This window comes from Bos grunniens, chromosome 3, assembly GCF_055505025.1.
Source record: "Bos grunniens cultivar Pamir isolate PY7600 chromosome 3, Bosgru_T2T1.0, whole genome shotgun sequence".
Lineage (NCBI taxonomy): Eukaryota > Metazoa > Chordata > Mammalia > Artiodactyla > Bovidae > Bos > Bos grunniens.
In genome coordinates this window covers 78777839-78802708 of record NC_141167.1, presented here as the reverse complement: position 1 = coordinate 78802708, position 24870 = coordinate 78777839, and the positions used below count along the sequence as shown (strand labels likewise).

At 39.2% G+C, this 24870-nt stretch overlaps 1 protein-coding gene across 2 annotated transcripts; it reads right to left on the bottom strand.

The window, feature by feature from the left end:
* Window positions 1–1631: 1631 nt before the first annotated feature.
* Window positions 1632–24445, bottom strand: LOC147375900 (vascular cell adhesion protein 1-like). 2 transcript variants are annotated; one of them, XM_086391477.1, is made up of 9 exons: window positions 24276–24445; window positions 23463–23741; window positions 20742–21062; window positions 19021–19287; window positions 16558–16833; window positions 14191–14511; window positions 12850–13116; window positions 8934–9200; window positions 1632–2524 (listed from the first exon to the last, which is right to left on the bottom strand). In XM_086391477.1, exons 1-9 carry the CDS (start codon window positions 24337–24339, stop codon window positions 2367–2369), a joined length of 2220 nt encoding a protein of 739 aa, XP_086247603.1. In that variant the 5' UTR covers window positions 24340–24445; the 3' UTR covers window positions 1632–2366. The 2 variants fall into 2 exon arrangements, with proteins under 2 accessions (XP_086247603.1, XP_086247604.1); XM_086391478.1 differs by lacking the exon at window positions 8934–9200.
* Between the last annotated feature and the right edge of the window lie 425 nt (window positions 24446–24870).

The window sequence follows — 24870 nt, the reverse complement described above, 5'->3', positions numbered from 1 at the left end:
AATAAGTTGTGGCAAAATCCTATAATAAATAGACATAGCTAAATATAACAATATGGATTAATTAAGAAAAAACATAATTTTGAGCGAAAAATAGTCACTGTTAAATATACCATTTGATTATATTTAGGAGAATCCCATGGACAGAGGGGCCTGGTGGGCTCCAGTCCATGGGGTCGCTAGAAGTCAGACACGACTGAGTGATTTCACTTTCACTTTTCACTTTCATGCATTGGAGAAGGAAATGGCAACCCGCTCCAGTGTTCTTGCCTGGAGAATCCCAGGGACGGGGGAGTCTGGTGGGCTGCCGTCTATGGGGTCGCACAGAGTCGGACACGACTGAAGCAACTTAGCAGCAGCAGCAGGGGCTTCCCAGGTGGTGCTAGTGGTAAAGAAATCACCTGCCAATGCAGGAGACACAAGAGACAGGAGTTTGATTCCTGGGTTGGAAAGATACCCTGGAGAAGGAAATGGCAACCTACTCAAGTATTCTTGTCTGAAGAATCCCATGGACAGAGGAGCCTGGCAGGCTACAATCCATGGGGTGACAAAGAGTCTGACTCGACTAAAGCAACTTAGCAGGCATACACGTAAAATTCAAAAGCTGGCAAACAAAACAATGTTCTACTTCAGTTCAGTTCAGTTCAGTTCAGTCTCTCAGTCGTGTCCAACTCTTTGTGACCCCATGAATTGCAGCACACCAGGCCTCCCTGTCCATCACCAAATCCCGAAGTTCACTCAAATTCACGTCCATCGAGTCGGTGATACAATCCAGCCATCTCATCCTCTGTCGTTCCCTTCTCCTCCTGCCCTCAATCCCTCCCAGCATCAGAGTCTTTTCCAATGAGTCAACTCTTCACATGAGGTGGGCAAAGTGCTGGAGTTTCAGCTTTAGCATGTTCTACTTAGGGTTACCTATATAGGTATAAGGGCTTCCCCAATGGCTTAGCAGGTAAAGGATCTTCCTGCAAATGAGGAGACACAGGAGATGCAGGTTTGATCCCTGGGTTAGGAAGATCCCTTGGAGGAGGAATGGCAACCCACTCCTGCATTCTTGCCTGGAAAATCCCATGGACAGAGAAGACTGGTAGGTGGGCTACAATCCATGGGGTCACAGACTTGGACATGACTGAGTGAGTAAGCATGCATATAGGTATAAAATTTGGGGATTTTATACCCCAAAGAAAGGGAAAGATCAATGTACAATCCAAGATATTGTTGAATCCTCAGTAACAGAGCTACAATCAATGAGTGGCATCTAAAAGGATTTGAAGAACAATTATGCTCTATCTCTTCACTTAAATGGTACATACGGGTGTTCATTTGCTGCCCTTTAACATGTCCATGTTTATCTGCATTCACTCTTTCTGTGCATACTATATTTTAAAATTTATTTTAAAATTGCAGATTCCAAGGCTACATACAGATATTTCAATTCAATAGGTTAGGATGGCCCCAAGACAAGTAAATATTTGTAAAGTTCCCATGGTGATTTTGATAAAAGTAATATGAGGACCACACTTCAAGTATCTGCTTATTATCACCATGGGTTTCAACACTTCGGTCTTGGGACTGACAAAAAGAGTTACAACATGACTAAAGGAGGCAACTTATAATAAATAAACACACAACTCTTTCAATTTCAGAAATCATCGCTTTACTATACAAAAACAAAAAAGCCCTAAACATTTACAAAAGAAAATCAAAAGAAGTTACATTTTTAGACCACTTGGGAAAATGACACAAGAGTCTGATGAACAAACAACATCAAAAAACGTCTCCGTACCGTGTCAGTACCATCCAGAGAAATCCAGTTAACCATTATACTATAGGTTGAAGTGTTTAGTACCTGAAAGTCAACCCAGTGCCCCGAAAACCCTGGCATCTTTACACAACATGAAATTGTTTCCCATGAACTTTATAGGAATAAAACTTTGTTAAAGGAAATAAAATATTAAAAAGATGACATAGTTCAGCTGCCAGTTGATATTAAGATGCATTGTTATAACAATCAGTTCAAGCAACATTTAATAATTTTAGATATAGTGACTCTAGTGTGCTGATATTCCAAACAACCTTGCTACAGCATAGTTTTACATATATACAAATCATGTTATTGTATATACACATCAAGAAATTACTCCAGTCATCTCAGTGGTAGTGCCTAGTTTTTAAGTAGAAATTTTCCTTTGGCTTCTTGCTCACAGTAAGGGCCATAGGCAGCTATTTCTTTCCAAGCCTTCACTGCATTCAAGGAAGCCTGAACCCCCAGTTTCTGTTTTCCTCGTGGAATGATGAGCAGTATTGAGCATCTGAACTGATAGTATCTTTGGTAGAACCTTTCACGCAGTAGCTACACTTTACAAGCATTAGCAGACTTTCTGTGCTTCTACAAGACTGTATGACCCTGTCATGTTGGCTCTTCTAGCAAAGTAAATAATCATTCCAATGGCAGGTATTATTAAGGAGGATGCACAATAGAGCACCAGAAGTTCAGGAGAAAAATAGTCCTTGTTACTTTCTCTTCCTGGAAAATAACAAAATGGATGCAATTAATGTCTGGTACAAAAAGAAACTGTTTAATAATAAAAGTCACATGTTTTATTTTAATAGTACCATTAGTTCTCTAAAGAAAAGTGAATCAAAGCAGTGATAAGAACCAATAGAACTAAAAATGCACATTTCTTTGAATTAATCAAATAATCAGTTAGCAGTTGCTATGGTCATGATGAGTCTAAAGATGTTGTTGACTTCTGCAAACTTGGATTCAAATAGATGCTGGTTTAGTAACAGGGTGGAAGAAAGGGTGCAAATTTTTAGGGTTCTTTTGAAAGAGTAAGAACTGGAGAAGAGTGTTTGCTTTGGGAAATATAAGTACATACTAAAGAACTAGAACTTTGATCATTATGAACTAAAATAACTAACTGGTTCTCCAAGAAAAGTATCATAACTCCTAGTATGCCACCATTATAGTCAAACATCACCTGTAAGATAGTAAGGGAAAGAATTCTTGCCAATGGTGTTTTTAGAAATATATAGAAAACTTCATATTTTGTATCTCTGAAGTAGGGCACCTTACTATACATTATTCCTCTTCAGCATTTATATCATTTCATGATAATATGAAGTTCTTTGGATAGTATTATATTTTAGCTTGAGAACCCCATGAACAGTATGAAAAGGCAAAAGGATAGGACACTGAAAGATGAACTCCCCAGGTTGGTAGGTGCCCAATATGCTACAGGAAGTCAGTGGAGAAATAACTCTAGAAGGAATGAAGAGATGGAGTCAAAGCAAAAACAACATCCAGTTGTGGATGTGACTGGTGATGGAAGTAAAGTCCAATGCTGTAAAGAACAATATTACATAGGAACATAGAATATTAGGTTCATGGATCAAGGTAAATTATAAGTGGTCAAGCAGGAAATGGCAAGGGTGAACATTGAAATTTTAGGAATCAGTGAACTAAAATGGACTGGAATGGGTGAATTTAACTCAGATGACCATTATATCTACTACTGTTGGCAGGAATCCCTTAGAAGAAAGGGAGTAGCCCTTAGAGTCAACAAGAGTCCAAAAGGCAGTACTTGGATGCAATCTCAAAAATGACAGAATGATCTCTGTTCATTTCCGAGGCAAACCATTCAGTATTACAGTAATCCAAGTCTATGCCCCAACCAGTAAAGCTGAAGAAGCTGAAGTTGAATAGTTCTATGAAGACCTACATGACCTTTTAGAAATAACACCCAAAGAAGATGTCCTTTTCATTATAGGGGACTGGAATGCAAAAGTAGTAAGTCAAGAAACACCTGGAGTAACAGGCAAATTTGGCCTTGGAATACGGAATGAAGCAGGGCAAAGGCTAATAAAGTTTTGCCAAGAGAATGCACTGGTCATAGCAAACACCTTCTTCCAACAACACAAGAGAAGACTCTACACATGGACATCACCAGATGGTCAATACCAAAATCAGATTGATTATATTCTTTGCAGCCAAAGATGGAGAAGCTCTATACAGTCAGCAAAAACAAGACCGGGAGCTGATTGTGGCTCAGATCATGAACTCCTTATTGCCAAATTCAGCCTTAAATTGCAGAAAGTAAGGAAAACCACTAGACCATTCAGGTATGACCTAAATCAAATCCCTTATGACTATACAGTGAAAGTAAGAAATAGAGTCAAGGGATTAGATCTGATAGAGTGCCTGAAGAACTATGGATGGAGGTTCGTGACATTGTACAGGAGGCAGAGATCAAGACCATCCTCAAGAAAAAGAAATGCAAAAAGGCAAAATAGTTGTCTGATGAGGCCTTACAAATAGCTGAGAAAAGAAGAGGAGTGAAAGGCAAAGGAGAAAAGGACAGATATACCCATTTCAATGCAGAGTTCCAAAGAATAGCAAGGAAAAATAAGAAAGCCTTCCTCAGTGATCAGTGCAAAGAAATAGAGGAAAACAACAGAATGGAAAAGACTAGAGATCTCTTCAATAAAATTAGAAATAACAAGGGAACATTTCATGCAAAGATGGGCACAATAAAGGACAGAAATGGTATGGACCAAACAGAAGCAGAAGATATTAAGAAGAGGTGACAAGAATACAAAGAAAAACTGCACAAAAAAGATCATGATCCAGATAACCACGACAGTATGATCACTCACCTAGAGCCAGACATCATTGGCCTTAGGAAGCATCACTATGAAGAAAGCTAGTGGAGGTGATGGAATTCCAGTTGAGCTATTTCAAATCCTAAAAGATGATGCTGTGAAAGTACTGCACTCAATATGCCAGTAAATTTGGAAAACTCAGCAGTGGCCACAGGACTGGAAAAGGTCAGTTTTCATTCCAATCCCAAAGAAAGACAATGCCAAAGAATGCTCAAACTACTTCACAATTGCACTCATCTCACACTAACAAAGTAATGCTCAAAATTCTCCAAGACAGGCTTCAACGTACGTGAACCATGAACTTATAGATGTTCCAGCTGGATTTAGAAAAGGCACAGGAAACAGAAATCGAATTGCGAACATCCACTGGATCATCGAAAAAGCAAGAGAGTTCTAGAAAAACATCTACTTCTGCTTTATTGACTATGCCAAAGCCTTTGACTATGTGGATCACAGCAAACTATGGAAAATTCTTAAAGAAATGGGAATTCCAGACCACCTGACCTGCCTCTTGAGAAATTTGTATGCAGGTCAAGAAGCAACAGTTAGAACTGGACCTGGAGCAACAGACTGGTTCCAAATCAGGAAAGGAGTCCATCAAGGCTGTATATTGTCACCCTGCTTATTTAACTTATATGCAGAATACATCATGAGAAACTCTGGGCTGGAAGAAGCACAAGCTGCTGGAATCATGATTAGTGGGAGAAATATCAATAACCTCAGATATGCAGATGACACGACCCTATGGCAGAAAGCAAAGACGAACTAAAGAGCCTCTTGATGCAAGTGAAAGAGGAGGGTGAAAAAGTTGGCTTAAAACTCAACATTCAGAAAACTAAGATCATGACATCTGGTCCCATCACTTCAAGGCAAGTAGATGAGGAAACAATTAAAACAGTGACAGATTTTATTTTGGGGGGCTCCAAAATCACTGCAGATGGTGACTGCAGCCATGAAATTAAAAGACGCTTGCTCCTTGGAAGAAAAGCTATGACCAACCTAGACAGCATATTAAAAAGCAGAGACATTACTTTGCCAACAAAGGTCCACATAGTCAAAGCTATGGTTTTTCCAGTGGTCATGTATAGATGTGAGAGTTGGACTATAAAGAAAGCTGAGCGTCAAAGAATCAATGTTTTTGAACTATGGTATTGGAGAAGACTATTGAGAGTCCCTTGGACTGCAAGGAGATCCAACTGGTCGATCCTGAAGGAAATCAGTCCTGCATATTCATTGGAGGACGGATGTTGAAGCTGAAACTCCAGTACTTTGGCCACCTGAGACGAAGAACTGATTCATTGGAAAAGTCTGATGCTAGGAAAGATTGAAGGCTGGAGGAGAAGGGGATGACAGAGAATGAGATTGTTGGATGGCATTACTGCCTCAAAGGACATGAGTTTGAGTAAGCTCCGGGAGTTGGTGATAAATGAGGAAGCCTGGTGTGCTACAGTCTGTAGAGTTGCAAAGAGTAGGACACGACTGAGCGACTGAACTGAACTGAACTTATATTTTAGCTTAAGTGTTACTTAAACATAGAGGCATCCTCTGACCTGCATCCCTCCAGCCTAAATTAGGAAACTTAATATACATTTTTTCCTTAATATACTTTCATAACCACTACATTTTCCCTCCATAGTTCTCATTATAGCTTATAGTTAAACGTTTCTTTGCTTATCTATTAATTTAGTTTCCTCCTTCAGACTGTGAATTACATGAGGAAAGAATCTAGTTTCTTATTGATCCATCCCTGTATAGCCAGTAACTGGCTCACTGCTTGGAGTAGCTTGCACCCAATAAATGTGTTTTTTTTTTCGCCAATAAATATCTTTTGAATAGTAATACATTTTTTCTTTCTACATCCTATCATTTTGTCATTTAGTTATAAATTGAGTACATAAAGTAATAGTATCCCAAAACTTGAAATTTAGTACTCTTTCTACGCTACTAAAAATCATCTGACAGTTACAATATTATTTAACATTTTAACCTTATAAGAACTTCTGAATAAGACATCATGGTATTTACTGGAGATTCATCTCTATTTACATTTATGTTTGCATAGCACAGTATGATCTCACAAATACTGTTTTTTCAAGTGGTATATGTATTGTTTCAGTCCTGGAAGAAATGAGTGATTTGGCCTTGGAAGTCATTACTTTCCTTCTAGGCGTTTCTAATCACTGGAGGTCAACCAAAAAGAAAAGAATAATTAGATGAAGGGAAACCCATTTTTGAATTATTGAAGTCAAAAATGTATCATGACAAATATAATGATAGCTATCTTATTTTTCTACTTTCCCTTGCTAGAGTAGAACTAGTCAGAGTATGAGTCCTAATTTAATGGGATATTCATTATCAAAATTATAGTTAGGCATCAATATTGATGACATGGTAGGTAAGGTATTTTTGATCCTATTGTTTTCTTTTCAATTTAATAAATAGTGTGTTATCTTTTCCCTTTGGTTTCTCCCTCAAGCATCTATGGTAAAATTTTGCCAACGAGTTGGTTACCAGGGCAATCTTCAAATACGATTTTCTATTAGCTGTGTCAACACTAAAATTCCTAAAGACTCCCAACATTTCTATCATTGGACTACATTTGAGCAAATGTATTTTTAAAACAAAACTAACAAAAAAATAGTTTAAAATATCAGTTAAATGCAAAGGTTGATTAGATAAAAATTTCCAGGAAAATGACAAATTTTTGTTTCCATTCTTTTACAGTTCTTTGAAACCATACATAGTTTGGGGGTTGTAGCTGAGTGCCTATAATATACTTCAATTGTTCATTTAAGTAATGAGTGAAAAATAGCAAATATATAAAGTTACTAACTTAAAAAAGCAATTAGAAAAGACAACAATGTATGAGAAAGAGTTAAAAAGTGGAAAACTTTGATGTGTCTTTAAAAGAAAAACATTAACTACAGAAAAAATTATAAAAATGTTAGGAGTGCAAGTTTCTGGAACCAGGCTTAATTAAAGGTGGTCTGGAGCCATCAGGGATTAAATAGGAATAGGTGAATTTCAATGTACTCATAATGGAGATCTCAATCTGTCCAGAAATTTCCCCAACCTCATTGGTAGCACTAATTACATACACCCCTGTATCATTTTGAGTGACATGATACAAGGTAAATGTCCCATTCTCTGAACACATGGTAACTTCATTGGCCAGGTCAACTCTTTTCAGAATGATCACTGCATGTGGATGACTAAAAGTTTTACACGTAACAGTGATATTTTCCCCTTCTTTAACATTTCTAGATGGATGTATTGATATTGTTTCGAGGAGGTACTGTGAAGACAGACCTCCTTATGGTAAGGAGCTCCTATATGGTAAGACCTCCTATATGGTAAGGCATGTAATCTTGAGAGATTTGGCCAGATGAGTAAAATTTTAAGTCATTTTCTGACCCAGGTGTAAATTTTCTTTACATTGATGAGTAGTTGCTGTATCTGGGAGCTCAGTGCCAGAGGCTCTTAAGAGTTGGTGTTTGTTTACAATCATGTTTATTTCAAGTTTGGCTTCCAGTACACAAAGGGGGCTCATTAGCACTCAAGGAGTGGAAGACTGATCAGTAAAGGCTGACAGATTCTATTTCCACTGATAAGATCAACAGATCGTACAGTGTGTTCACAGTAGGATTAGCTGGGTTAGATTAAGAGGCCCCTGAAATTCCTCTGCTGAGGCCATTGCCACCTCCCTCCATTTCTCCAGCAGAGTACAGCAGGATGAACAAGGATCTTGGATATCTAAGGAAGCAGTTCTGCATTCTAGAGACTCATTATGCTGTTCAACATTAAGATCACCGTTCTCAGTTATTATTCTGTAAAGAGTCAATCCCAGAAAATATGCAGTCACTTTGTGTTCAGAGAGTGGCAGTCTCTTTGGGTAGGAAGGAAAAGGGCCTGGATAGAAACTTGCGTTTTCAATGCACCAATTCTACTTCTTCGTTTCCTAATAACCCTCAAGGAAAGATTTTGAAAATGGATTTAAACACATAAGAAATGTAAGACCTCAGAGACAAATGCTGAATTGTCAACGTCTTAAAAAGCAAATGGGAATTCTACACTGACTTATGATAAAAAGTCAACATCCTGGCTAAACTCCTTAGGACAGAGCACCTGTACATTATTATTTTAGGAAACACTAAGAAATAACCATAATTGACATGGAATTCAGTTCCATTTTGCCAACTCATTCATCTGACCCTTGAAATTCTTTACAATCCACCAAGCTTGTTATAAAAATAACAAAAAAATAAACTAACCTTTAACATCAAGTGTTAGGCTTCTTAGCTGTGAGCCAACTTCATTTTTAGATTCACACTGGTATACTCCCGCATCCTCTAACTGAGCCCTGTGGATGGTATATGCACCACCTGTAGACTTTAGCACTGTGTAGCCAGTCTCTGCTTTTTTCTTCAGAATTATCAAAGTTGGGGGAACATTTCCACATGTACAGGAGATAATGACAGTGTCTCCTTCCTTGACACTCTCAGAAGGAAAAGCTGTAAGTTGTATATCTTTTGGAGCAACTGTGGAAAGAATTTAAAGATACCTCTGATTGAATGACAATCAATCATCATTGAAAGGACAGAGGAGACTGGTGGGCTACAGTTCATGGGATCGCAAAAGCTGGCCACGACTTAGCAATTAAACCACCACGGATTGAATGAAATATAAACAAATTCCATATTAATTTAATGACAGTAGCAATAGCTGTCAAGATAGTACTTGTGCTTACTGTTTGCATTAAATATTTATAGAGGCTATTAGAGAAGTCAAGCATTTACTGACTTCTTGTAAAATGATCATGTTTTAATGAAAGAAGACATCTTATGTTTCTCTCGTGTTCCTTAATACAAAGGTCCCCAACCACCAGGCCATGGACTGGCCAGTCTGTGGCCTGCTGAGAACCCAGTCACACAGCAGGAGGTGAGCAAATAGTTATCAAGCTTCTTCTGTATTTACAGACCCTACCCATCGCTCAAGAAGTGAGGCGGAAAGAATACACAGAAGAATTATACAAAAAACCCAGATAACCACAATGATGTGATCACTCACCTAGAGCCAGACATCTTAGAGTTCAAAGTCAAGTGGGCCTTAGGAAGCATCACTATGAACAAAGCTAGTGGAGGTGATGGAATTCCAGTTGAGCTATTTCAAATCCTAAAAGATGATGTTGTGAAAGTGCTACACACAATATGCCAGCAAATTTGGAAAACTCAGCAGTGGCCACAGGACTGGAAAAGGTCAGTTTTCACTCCAGTCCCAAAGAAAGGCAATGCCAAAGAATGTTCAAATGATTGCCCAATTGCACTCATTTCACACGCTAGCAAAGTAATGCTCAAAATTCTCCAAGACAGGCTTCAGCATACGTGAGCCGTGAACTTCCAGATGTTCAAGCTGGATTTAGAAAAGGCAGAGAAACCAGAGATCCAACTGCCAACATCCACTGGATCATAGAAAAAGAAAGATAATTCCAGAAAAACATCTACTTCTGCTTTTTGACTATGCTAAAGCCTTTGTCTGTGTGGATCACAACAAACTATGGAAAATTCTTACAGAGATGGGAATACCAGACCACCTTACCTGCCTTCTGAGAAATCTGCGTGCAGGTCAGGAAACAACAGTTAGAACTGGACATGGAACAACAGACAGGTTCCAAATCAGGAAAGGAGTCTGTCAAGGCTGTATATTGTCACCCTGCTTATTTAACTTATATGCAGAGTACATATGCAGAGTACATCATGCAAAATGCCAGACTAGATGAAGCACAAGCTGGAATAACATTGCCGGGAGAAATATCAATAATCTCATATGCAAATGACACCACTTTTATGGTAGAAAGTGAAGAGGAACTAAAGGGCCTCTTGATGAAGGTGAAAGAGTAGAGTGAAAAGCTGGCTTAAAACTCAATTTGCAAAAATGAAGATTGTGGCATCCGGTCCCATCACTTCATGGCAAATAGATGGGGAAACAATGGAAACAGTGACAGGCTTTATTTTTGGGGTTCCAAAATCACTGCAGATGGTGACTGCAGCCATGAAATTAAAAGACATTCCTTGGAAGAAAAGCTATGACCAACCTAGACAGCATATTAAAAGCAGAGATGTTACTTTGCCAACAAAGGTCCACATATATAGTCAAAGCTACGGTTTTCCAGTGGTCATGTATGGATGTGAGAGTTAGACTAGAAAGAAAGCTGAGTGCCAAAGAATTGATGCTTTTGAACTGTAGTGTTGGAGAAGACTCTTGAGAGTCCCTTGGACTGCAAGGAGATCCAACCAATCCATCCTAAAGGAAATCAATCCTGAATATTCTTTGGAAGGACTGATGCTGAAGCTGAAGCTCCAATACCTTGGTCTCCCGATGCAAAGAGCCAACTCATTAGAAAAGACCCTGATGCTGGGAAAGATTGAAAACAGGAGGAGAGGGGAGGACAGAGGAAGAGATGGTTGGATGGCATCACTGACTCAATGGATGTGAGTTTGAGCAAGCTCAAGGACAGGGAAGCCTGTCTTGCTGCAGTCCATTGGGTCACAAAGAGTCAAACATGACTGTGCAACTGAGCAACAACCCATTGCTTGAATTACTGCCTTAGCTCCACCTCCTGTCAGATCAGCGGTGACATTAGATTCTCATAGAAGAATGAACCCGATTGCACTTGAGTCTCCCCAAAACTAGCCCCCTCTCCCATCCACGGAAAAATTGTCTTCCACAAAATCAGTCCCTGGTGCCAAAAAGGTTGGGAACTGCTGCCTTAATGTAATTCTTACCCAGCTTAGCCAACAAATAGCTGTTTAAAAACAGTCATAAATTTCAAATGTGGAAAATAAACTTTTTTTTTGTCACACAGTTGTGCAGATATTTCTTTAAGTATAAAAGCCGTTGCGGGACTCTGAGTTTTGAGATAGACCATTCCAGATCAAAAAATTAAGCTGTGCAGAGATGGCCCTTACAATCCTTAACACCAGTTGTTATCCTGAGCTAAGTACCTGACATACAACATCTCTGTTAATATGCAACCTGTGGAGGGAGGTACCACATCAGTGTCTTGTAAGTGAGGTTCCCGTTAAGATTATCTGTTTTGCAATTTGATACTCTTTCTTCAACCAAAACTACAGTCTAAGGGCTTTCTTTAAGGTAGTACATTGCTCCTCCAAGTTTCTTCCCTTCCTTTAAAATACAAATTATTATTGTAATGGTAACAAGACAGTCATTAACACCTTAGTGGAAATAATACCAAGGGGTAAGAGAGGAACTGACAGCCCTAGTGAAGAAGAGGACCTCGAACCCCAAAAGGGAAGATATGAGGGAAATCCAAATGGACCACTTCGTGACTTTCACCAAAACTGCCTAGAGCTTCAATGTGTCAACTAGAAATTATTTTGTTCTCAGTTTTGCCTCTCCATCCTGGAAAGAATGGGTCTGGATCTCCTAACTTAATCCATCCTGGTGATTCTATGCCATTTTATTGATGAACCAGAGGGTAAGGTCAGTGCTACTCAGTCTCTGAACTTATAAAATGTTTAAGTGCCTTCTTAGCCTTCTAAGCAAATCCTAGGAGTCATTTTATGAGATTACCATGAGGAATTTAATCCAGTTAGATAAGGTGATTTTGTGTGCTAGGTGCCAAGTTGCTTCAGTCATGTCCAACTCTTTGCGACCCTATGGAGCATAACTTGCCTGGCTCTTCTGTCCATGGGATTCTTCAGACAAGAATACTGGAGTGGGTTGCTGTGCCCTCCTCCAGGGGATCTTCCCGATTCCAGGGATCAAACCCGTGTCTCTTACATTTAGCCCGCATTGGCAGGCAGGTTCTTTACCACTAGTGCCACTTGGGCCCTAAGTAATTCCAAAATATATATATATATATATACATCTTCCTATCCTTTTTTCAACACCATAACCAATGCCTCGTAAGTATAACTGGAACTTTTGGCACAGTTCCTGAAGCTAGCCTTCCACATGAGGTTGAAAGAATTTTAGGATAAGTGACTTGGAATGGTTCATGGGTATAACTCTTCCAGGAGATTTCCACGCAGAGGAAATATCATGAGCTCTTCAAAAGGCTCAATACTTGTTATTTTAGAAAATCTTATTTCCAGGACTTTGTTCAAAACCAGTAACACAACCAAAATAAGACTAGCACTAATAACTCATTTAATCACTTTAGCTCACCTTGGATAATTAAGTTGACTTCTTTTCTGCTTGTTCCAGCCTGGTTAATGCCTTCACAGACATAAATGCCAGAATCTTCTATTTTTGTAGACATGAAGCTGAGAGTTGCATTCTCAGAAATAGGCTGTAGATCCCCATTACTTAGCTGCCTGCTCCACAAGATTTTGGGAGCTGGAAGGCCATTGCTAGAGCATGTCATATTCACAGAACTACCTTCCTCCAGGATGGAGGAGGGACTGACCAAGATGGTTGTATCCCTGGGAGCAACTGAAAAGGTAAAAGACACTTGTTAGCTTGGCTGGTTACACCCTGCCAAAGAGTTTTACTAATGTTATAAAACTTGGCTTTGAGTTTAGTGGATTAGACCAATTTGTATCTTGATAACTTTACCAAAGGAAGTTTCTGCCCCCATTTACTATAACAGATACAGAGTAATTGTTGTTGCTATTGTTTAGTCCCTAAGTCATGTCTGCTTGTTTGTGACCCCAGGGACTGTAGCCTGCCAGGCTCCTATGTCCGTGGGATTCCCCAGGCAAGAATACTGGAGTGGGCTGCCATTTCCTCTTCAGGAGATCTTCCCCACCCTAGGATCCAACTCGCATCTCCTGCACTGGCTCTTTACCACTGAGCCACCAGGGAAGCCCAATACAGAATGAAAGAGTAGAACATGGGTGCATCATGGGTATTTACTCTCTTGCTATCAAAGACTGGATGGTCAATGATAGTGTGTATTGACATTTATGGTACGTTAAACATGACCATGAGCCATGTAAACCACCTATGAAAAGGTGGACTCTATTTTCCTATCTCTTAAATCTAGGCTCCCCTTGTGATTAACTTTGACCAATACACCCTGGAAGAAGTAACACTCTAGGACTTCCAAGCCTAGACCACAAGAAGCCACCTTCATTATCACTCTCTTGAAACACTGCACTCTGGTGACTAAATCTACGCTACCTTCCCTGAGAGACACCACATGGAGAAAGGAAAGTCCAGACACCCCCAGCGAAGGCCCAGATGTGTGAGTGAAGCTACCTGGGACCACCCCCCACTGACCTTCTAACCAACTAAATGAATATGTAAACTCATCTAATACCATAATGAACATACTACCCGTTTGATCTCTTCTCAAAGTGTCAGCTTAGAATCATAAGCAAATAAACAGTTGCTTTAAGCTTGGAGGTGCTTTTTTTTAAAAAAACAATCAATATTTTGTAGTTTCTTTTCAATTATTTTTTCACAATGGTTTCAACTATGAACCTCATGTTGACTATTACCTGGCAAACATGATAAAAAAAAATCATAATCTATTGTGAATACATCACATATGTACTTACTTACCATTAACATAAAGTGTTTGTGTACTCTGCCTTTGTTTGAGTTCAAATTCCATTTCATCAATTGGTAACCGAGCCAGACAAACAAGAACATTTCCAATATCTTCAGTGGTGGGGATGAAGGTCTTCTCCAAACTCTTGGTCTCTAGGGCTTTCTTACTTACATCTTTCGAGAAGGTTTTATTCATCATAATACTCTCCCCTTTAAACAATTCAATCTCCAGCCGGTCAGAAGGATACACATTAGGAACCCTGCAGCTTACAGTGACTGGGTTTCCACTCACTAATGGACCACTCATTTCAATTTCTGGATCGCTAGGGAAGGCTGCAAATATCAAGCAAAATATGAGGTTTATACGTGACACTAGAAGAAAAACAGAGCTAATCTTTATTAAATGCAAAGGTCTCAAAATGAAGGTTTTAATTCACCTGGGATAAAGTGATTACTAACAGATGCATCACAACATTAAATGTAAATATTTATGATATCAAATATAAATACTGCTGGAAACAAAAAATACCTAGCACATCAAATCATCAAGAAATAAATATACTTCTTACTCTTCTCTCCTTAGTGATACAGTCTTGCTGACAGCTATGGACTAGTCTTTTCAAAGGACACATCAGCTTCTACCAACTTACTTAGTAAATATATATTCTAAGCATTGTATTTTTGTGTGATATATTAGATGTTTACTGTGTGCTAGTCCCTTAATATTCATTATATCTGTCTTCAAAGCAGCTTAATCTAATGGGTGTTAACTTATTTTAAAGCCAGAAAAATGTACGAAGACTGTATTTGATAGCTAGGGAGACTTATAAAACTTATAAAGGCTGAGAGTCTGCCATTTAATGTCATACCTAGTAAGTCACCCAGCTGAGATCAGAATTCCTATTTCCTTGAGCTCAGAGCCCAGGCTTGGGTTCACAGAGCCATGCAGTTTAGACATTTTTATTTCCAACAGCCAAATTTAGGCAGATAGTTTTAAGTGTTCCTTGGCTAATACTTGTAGTTCAGAAAAAAATATAAGAGATTTAGATTCTAAATAATGTTTATAATACATCTGATACAAATCAATAAATGTGAGATTAGAATGGTTATGAAGAGCAAGAACAATGCTGAATTCTTTCTTTCTCCTTATGCAAAATGTCATCAAAGTGATAATGTTTCCACATGACCATAAGGCTTCACTGCTGGTTCTCAATGCTATTGGGAATGTGCCTGCATCAGCAGCTCCTGGACTCTTGGTAACAGGGTAAAGCAATCATATTGCTTCTTTGGAGAGATTCAGATATCTTTCTGGACATGCTCTAACTCATTTTGAACAAAATCCTGAGGGGTAACACAAGTTTGGGCAGGATTTCTGGAGGAACATGTCCACAATTGTTCTCTTGAATTCTGCTGAATAAAAACAAGGAAGAACGTATGGGCTGTTTGCTGTGCTTAATCATTCAGTCGTGTCTGACTCTATGCAACCCCATGGACTATGTAGACCCCCAGGCTCCTCTGTTCATGGAACTCTCCAGACAAGAATACTAGAGTGGGTTGCCATTTCCTCCTCCAGAGGATCTTCCTGACTCAGGGATCGAACTCTCATCTCCTGCATTGCAGGCGGACTCTTTACCATCTGAATCACCAGGGAATTTTCTGATCACTTTGCATATATTGTCCCTCATTCATTACAAACCAAGTAACTCCAGCAATGGCAATTCACAGAGAATGAAGCTATTCAGGATTTTTGTTAAGGTGACAGGAATAGCAAGAAGAAGTGTAGCATATGTATGTGGTATAAATCAATGCTCAAATCTAGTGCAGTCTCCTCGTGCTTCTTTTCACCTGAGCTGCTGTGCTGACCATCCCTGGTGATCATTCTAACGCCCAGGTTTGTTCTTGCTCATCATTGCCTCATGTCTCCATCCTGCCAATCAGCTTTGAAATGTGCCTTCAAAACTGGAGGTTTGGGCCTCACCCCCAATTTGAATAACTGAGCAACAGTCATCCCTCTCCATGATCTGAGTGGGCACTGACACTACTCTTTACACACAACCATCTCCATATACACCATATACAGCCAGAGCAGGGTGGAAAGCAGGGAGTATGAAGTTTGTTCAAGCCCATGATGAGAGAGTATCGACACGACACAAACTAAGGATTGGGGATACTTGGTTCATACATAATATATACTTAAGATTTAGGGCAATGAAGTTGCATCAGAAACTCTGGTTTGGAGATTTAGGAACCATTCCCAATGCTAAGTTTCCTTCTTAAACACAAAGATCTTGTGTATCACAAATTTCCATTCTGCTTCTTCCAATGGAACTGGGAACGACAACAACAGCAAAACATTAAACAATTCTGAAAACCACTTACAGTAGGGCTTCACCTGGATTCTCTTTTCCAGTTTCTTTTGCCCACACATCACAGTGCACAGGTAGAAATGTTCGTTCTCAAAACTCACAGGGCTCAGGGTCAACGTGGACTTGGAGCCCTCACTCCTCACATTCCCATTCAGAGGGCTGTCTATCAGGGTTCTCCAAGAGAAAGATGGGGACTCGCAGTCCCTGACATCACAGGTCAACACGACTGAGTCGCCAACCTGAGCAGCAATCTGGGGTCCAGGAGAGATCTCAACAGTAAAGTTTTTCTCTGGGGTGAGGGAAGAAAAGAACAAGAAAAAATAAAATAAATTTTCTTCTTTCACCAAAGTTTAATACACTGTTATTTTTTCTGGCCTCTTTTTAGTTAACATCTGTGCTGAGAACATATTACTCCCTTCTACTTTGAGACTATCAGGAAGGGAACCACATCTTTCAAGAACAAACCCATAAGACGCTGTGATTCATTGATTAAACAGATTGAATAAGGATAAAAATTTGTAGAGGGAGACTGGCATTTTTCCCTAACAAAAATTCATTCTCCACTCAAATGTATTTATCAAATTCCTATAACTGTGGAACACGGCTAAAAAATATGAGGTTCCAGTGTATCAAGCACTATTTAAACCACTTTACATATATTAATATTATCTCATTTAATCCATACAACTTCAGGATCTGGTATCATTACTTCTCCTTGACTCTCATTTTCTGTTTTTACTTTTCCTTATTTTCCTTCCTTTCCTCCTTTTCTTCCTCCTCCCCTTTTTTCTTGAGGAAAAATGATAATTTCACCCAGCTTGCAAGTAGCGAAATTAGGACTTGGAACCAGGTGATTTAAGACCCCAGTTTTTAACTTGAACAACTAAATCAAAATATCCTCATGTGGAAATAAAATCTAAGAAAAGTACTGAAAAAAAGCCATATGAATATGCCTTCTGATTAGAAGCAGTACCCGTAATGGACCAGTACTTAGAGCTTCTATATCAACAGAATAAAGTTGTACTGTTGAAAGTCACACAGAATGACACTGAAAACAAAGTCAAAATCTAAGCACTAAAGTGTTATGCAAGCCACCTTTTAAATTTGTTTAACACAATGCAAAAGTACAATGAATTCAGGGACTGAAAACTGAGATGCCGGGTCCAATTCCTAAGTCTCAAATATCTAGACAATCTCTTTGGCTGCCAATGCTATCCCCGTGGGGCACCCTGGCTACTTTGGGATGACTACTGTCCCCGGAGAAAAGGAATTTCAGATCTTGACTCTATTTCCCTGGAGAAAGTGGGAATCCTTGAGCACCTCTGAAAGTGACAGATGAGACTCCGCAGAAAACTCGCCCTTATGAATAGCCAGCTGGAGGCAGAAGAAAGCTCAGCATATACATGATCCAAAGGCACTACATTTTGAAGGGTTCTCATCCGTGCCAGAAGATTTTTTTCGGTTTGATTGGTCTAACAGGGCCATTATGGTCTCTTCCAAAGAATGCTTTCCTCAAATTACCATAACAAACTGATGTGTTATCAGATTTTTGAAGAGAAATTTCATTCAGAACAATAAGCACTGTTTCTGAATTCCTTATACACTAGTGTGAGAATGGAGAATTTAAAGATCTACTTCCTGACGGTGAACAGTCTCAGATTGTTCTTTACAGTTGCTGCATGTGTTAATGGGTAAACTCATGACTCCTGGAAAAGCAACTCTGAGATAGAAAAAGAGTGAGTGTTAGTCGTGTCTGACTCTTTGCAACCCCATGGACTATAGCCACCAGGCCCCTCTGTCCATGGAATTCTCCAGGCAAGAATACTGGAGTGGGTAGCCATTCTCTTTTTCAGGGGATTTTCCTGATCCAGGGATCAAACTCAGGTCTCCTGCATTGCAGGCAGATTCTTTACCATCTGAGTCACTAGGGAAGCCCCCAAGGGGCAGAAAGAAAAGGAAAATTCAAGGGATGAGACAATGAAGGAATGCTGCTGCTGCTGCTGCTAAATTACTTCAGTTAAGTCCGACTCTATGCGACCCCGCAGACGGCAGCCCACCAGGCTCCCCCGTCCCTGGGATTCTCCAGGCAAGAACACTGGAGTGGGTTGCCATTTCCTTCTCCAATGCATGAAAGTGAAAAGTGAAAGTGAAGTTGTTCAGTCGTGTCTGACTCTTAGCGACCCACCAGGCTCCTCCATCCATGGGAGTTTCCAGGCAAGAGTACTGGAGTGGGGTTCCATTGCCTTCTCCGAATGAAAGAATGATGAACAATGGAAAAGAACCAAAACAGCAGAGCCATGGAAGCTCTGGCAGAAAAGATTTCCAAGAAACTAGAGTAAGGTGAGTATATAATTGTGCTAAAGTACATAACAGTCAGATGGATCATCAATAAAACTTAACGAAGTAACTTTGACATTGAAGCTATTTCACTATTGCTTAAATCTCAATGACAGCACCTTTTTCACATTTTGCTTACCTTGAACAATTAATTTCACCTCTTTTCTGTCTTTCCCAACAGGGTTATTTCCTTCACACACATAAATCCCAGAATCTTCTGCCCTCATAGAAATTAAAGTGAGAGTTGCATTCTCAGAAAGGAGCTGTAGGTTCCCATTGTCTAATTTCTTGCTCCAGAGAATCCGTGGAGCTGGTAGACCTGCACTGGTACACGTCATCGTCACGGAGTCGCCTTCCTGCAGCCTTGTGGAGGGATTCACGGATATAGCTGTGTCTTTGGGGGAGACTGAGAAGGCAGGGCACAGTATTAGTCATTGCTAAGCATCATAATGGTCCCACAGGGCGACTGTAAATACTCTCATGGACTGTATTTATAGCTTTCTCAATCTGACAAACTTACTCTGCCAAACTAGTATAAAGAATTGCTGAGTCATGAAAATTAGTCAATCCAGTTTCTGACTGATTTGATGGAGTTACTCTTTTTGATGGTTGGTGTTTTCAGATGGCCATAGACACTCAGAAATTAAGAAAAACCCTTAGAATTATGTGATTCAATCTCCCAGGTAAGGTACAAATTCCAGCTCAGCTTCCTTGCCAAATGTTCACGCAAGACAGCTTCAGTACTTCTGGGGCACAAGGCAGTCCACGGCCTTATAGGAAATATTGTCCATGTGATTTTTGGACAGCTCTGATTGTTAGAATGTTTTCCCTCTATTGAGCTGAAATCTTTCTCTTTGTAACTAACTTCTATACACCGGTCATAGTTCAGTCCTCTATTGCTAAAGAATAATCCAAATTTCACTTCTACATGACAGCCATTCAGATACTTAATTATAGCTCTCATTTCCAAGTTTGATATTCTCTAGGAAAAATATCTCCTATTTCTGACTATTCTTCTCAAAGCATTGATAAAATCCTTTCCATCGCATTCTGTCTCAGCTGAACATGTTGTAGAAGGCAATGCTCCTTTTAACTATGGTGTCTAGAGAAGACCAGGGCATTTTAGTCTAAAAAGAGCACAGTGAGTCACTCCTACACAACTTTGGGATGACAAGACTGCCTCAAATCCCCCAGCCATCTCTGAGAGAATGGAGACAATCAAATCTCATCTCCTCTCTCCCACCCCATGCACACGTGTCCAGGTGTGCACACACATATACACTCACACACAGACTAAATACTGCTTATAAAACTTCTATACTTTGATATCTCAAGCCATGATATAAGAGTTTACAAAACATAATTTAAAATTTTTTATCACTTGAGCCTATTATTTCCCACTACCCAATCAGGTGGTGGTGATTTAGTCACCAAGTAGAGTCCAGGCTATAGTCAATGGGATTTAATAGGCAAGAGTACTGGAGGGGATTGCCATTCCTTTCTCCATGGGATTTTCCCAATCCAGGGATAGAACCCTGGTCTCCTGCATTGCACGCATTCTTTACCAACTGAGCCACCAGGGAAGCTTCCCAATCAGGTGGTATTATCATTATTCCCCTTTGATAGACTGAGAAATTAAGTGACTCTAATTCACAGTTAATGGAGACAGAACTTAAGCTCAACTTTTCTCAACCTAATTGGATGCACTTTTTTTTGAATTATGTAGTTGACAAGAATTATGCTCTCAGTGAATCAAAATGGTATAAAAACTACAAACATGTTTCTTCTTGACTGTAGCTGCTTGGTTTATTGCTGTGTACATCCAAGAGTATATTCCCATAGACAGACACAAGTACTTACTGTAGACTTCCAGTTCTTTTGTAGTTTTCCTTACTTTGGGTGGAGAATCATCATCATAAATGTATAATGTAGCTTGACAAACAAGAGCTGTCCCAATATCCTCATCAGTAGGCGAGAAGGTCACGTCCAGGCTCTTTGTTTCCTGGGCCTTTTTTTCTGAAGGCTCCAGAAAGTCCTGTACTTTCATGGGACGGTTGCCTTTCAACAATTCTATCTCCAGCCTTTCAAATGGGTAAACATCAGGCACTGAACACGTGACTGTGACTGGCTTCCCGACCTCTGGGGGGCTACTCAAATGAATCTCTGGATCCTTAGAGAAAGCTGCAAAGGTCAAACAAGTACATGCATGTGGATTTTTTGTTCATATTATGTAAAGTCCCTTACTGATTTAAATCAATGTAATCTGAGTCTAATATTTTTGTGAATACAATCTTAATACAGCAGAATGAATTGTTTAAATAGCCTTTCATGGTCTGGGGTGTGTTCAAAATCAGAACAACCAGTTAGAGAGTTCTTCAGTTCTGATTCTGCATGTACAAAGGGTTTTATGTTGCCAAAGTAAAAGGATGGAGAAGAAACTTATGTTTATTGAATACTGATACGTGCCCATCCCTGTGCTATTCATTTAACATTGATGACTTAATTTGATACTCACAACAACCCTCAGAAATAGATACCACATTTCGTAGATATGAAAACATAGACTCAGCATATTTGCATAATTTTCCTAAGGTCACACAGCTAGTAATGGTGAAGCTGAGATTTAAACTCAAGATTTCATCGTGTTATATCACAGTCTTTTATTTTAGTGAAGGCAGATATACTTCATTTTATAGATAAGGAACCTGAGGCTTAGAATGTCATGGCAAAGAATAACTACTGGGATAGATAGGCTAAGAAATGAAAAGAACAGCTCTAAATAATTAGCTTCTGAAAATGGTGTCTCTGAAAGACATTCATCCTCCAGAAAGGTACACCTGTGTGATCTTTAAGTTATGGAAGGAAGATTTGCCTCCCAAAATATCTAACTCAACATCTACCTACTATTCCACTTGAAATTTTTAGTGCCAGGGAACACACTAGTTCAGTGAGCCATTGCTTTCTTTGCAAGGCTGCTTTCCATTGCAAACCGCCATGAAGATAACACATTGTCTTAATTCAAGACTGTGAAATAAGAAGAATACAAAGGTCCCAACTCCAAAGAATTTTACAATCAAATGTGGAATGGAGACTGGACTGTTAAACATAGTGAAAGACAGACTTTTTGGGGAAAAAAAGAAAAACTTCAGGCAAGATAATTAAAGCCAGAAGAAACTTCTGTTCTCTATTTAAATCTTCAACTATATGGTTCCTGCAAGGAGAGGCAAAGGAACTGGCAAATATTTGCTGTATGAAGAAACAGTACTTTTCATTTTTCCACCCAGAATTCTGTCCCTTGTATTCTGAAAGATATGCCCCTATAATTCATATGGTTTGCTGTCAGCTGATACAAGAACTGGCTACTTTGCCCTGTATTTACATAAGGGGGCCTTTCAAGGAGCTCAGAAGGCTGTACAGACATAAACTCTGAATGTACAACCAGCATAATTGAAAACAGTCAGCCAAGCACAGTTTCTTGAGAAGCATTAGCAACATATGGGATTATTGAAGAATCAGTTAAGGTTATTGGATCAAGTTGAGCTCTGCTATAGCAAAAGAAAAGCAACATAATTAGAAAAGATAATCAAATGATGTTTTCCTGAAGAGATGACTATCAAGAATTCCAGTTTTCTGACAGGAGCAGTAACCAGAATGCAAGTGATGTATTTCAGGTTATTTTTTTTTTTACTCTTTTTTTCTACCTTTCTTTACTAGTTTGAGAATGGATTGAAATACATTTTGGTAGGCTAGTAAACAAAGGCTATTCATTCACATTCACTAGGCAAATCAAGTTCATTTTCCAAATACCCTTGAGTTTGAGCTGTTGAGCATTAAGACTTAATGGCACCAAACAAAAACAGAAATCAAATCTCCTAAATTTATCTCTGCTGAAGTCAAATGAGTGAAAAGTTTGCAGATATTTTTCTTCCGTCTAAGGGGGAAAGTTTTGTACTGAAGCCCATTAATAATTATAGCTCTCCTACTTAATCTTTAAACTAATTTTAAGTACCAAATTGCTTTAGAATAAATAAATAGAAAATCCTTGAAGCATGGAATTTATAGATTATTTGGACACATGGACAGGTGAACATGTAAGAATCCAACTGAAAAGAATTAAGAAAAAAATAAATAAATAAATAAAAGAACCTTAGAGAACTTCACTTTATGGCTAAGAAAACTGAGGCCTAGAGAAGCTGAATCTTACCCCTTACCCATGGTCACCATATTCATGGCAGAGTTGGAAGCAGAAGCCAAGATTTGGGTCTCTAGTCTGGTGGTAGATTCAGCTGTCTTCTAAATTTCTTTTTGCAGTATGTCCCCTAGCCAAGAATCTGGACAAGAACATCTTTTTAAATTTTTTTCTCTTAAACCTATCCTTTTAGTCATTAAAAAAAACTGTAATTTTATCACTGACTCAATGAAGATGAGTTTGAGCAAGTTGGTGATGGACAGGGACGCCTGGCATGCTGCAGTCCATGCAGTCGCAGAGTTGGACATGACTGAGTGACTGAACTGATTCTTTTCAAAAACTTATTTTAAAGCAAAATGGAGAGAAAATCAAATATTGACTAAAGTACTCACAGTAGATCTCCACTCGGATTGCTTTCTCCAGTTTCTTATCCTTGCAAATCGCTGTGCACAGGTACTGGTGTTCATCCTCGAAACTAACAGGATCCATGATCAGCGTGGATGTGGTCCCCTCAGTTTTCACCTTTCCGTTCAGTGGACTGTCAATCTGAGTTCTCCAAGACAATGATGGGGACTCACAGCCTGTTGTGCTGCAAGTCAGTGAAACAGAGTCACCAATCTGCGCAAAAATTTTGGATTCACTTGGGAATATGTCGATTTGGGAAGCTTGAGCTATGAAAACAGAAAGAGAAAAACAAGCTTACCAGTCGTTTGTCTAGTATTCTACTCCTTCTTCTCTGTTCTAGTATAATACCCAGATCTGGCTGGTCTCTTTCCTAAACTGCTTCTAAGTAATGCAAGGCAGCACTGGAGTCCCTGCCAAAGGAAGGTATTGAAATTATCTTCACTTAGGAGAACTTTCACTTCTGACCTTAATGCCCACTTATCAGCTGTTTTAATAGCCAACTTTGATCTCATTATCAAGTACAGGAAGCTAAAAAGACAGACCTTCCTAGAGATAGAATCCAATTACTCATTGAACATTGCAAAAATCCAAAAACTATCAACTTTGCTGCTCTAACTATGACAATATAATGGTATAAATTAATAGCAATAGTCAATAGTATATTAAAAGTTAGGTAAAGTTTTCCCACTCTTTAAAAATCCTTCTGCCTTTCTTTACTATCATAACAAAACTGACTGAAGCCAAAGTCAGGGCTAAAATGGAATGCTAGCATTTGGAACAAATCAAGGAGAAGAACTTACAAACTGCAAACACCATCCAAAGTATATCTGAGGCTCCAAAGATCACAAACATCTTCCTAAGCATTTTAAGTTGCTGCTCTTAAGAGAAAATTATTCCAAAATGCTTCTTTCTGTCCCTCCTGAAGGTGCCTGGGAAGGGTCTTGAGCTCCTAAAGCCAGTGAGGTTTGGTAAGGAATGAAATAGAAAGTCGGCTCTTTATAAAGTGTCTTGTTGCAGAGGCGGAGGGAAATCCCTTCAAGGGGAAACCTGGAGCAGAGCCAGAAAAAAAGTTTAACTGACACCCAGCCAAGTCCAGCATTAACCCCTTCCATGGCACTCAGTACCGAAACTGCTCTCTCCATCATAGAAAAAGAAAACCCTTCCATGGCTATAAAATTAAAACTTTTTCTCGCTTTTCATTCCAAAAGGATATCTTGCTTGATAGATAAATGCTAATGTTTGTTTCAGAATGAGGCTTTCTGAATCTAACAGGGGAGAAGAGAGTCAGAGAAATAGTAAGTTACACTCTAGTTCTTGAAGTGGCTGAACAAGCACTATGTCATGTGAACTGATTTTTCTCCATTATGAAGATATATTTGCAATTCTAAAACAGAG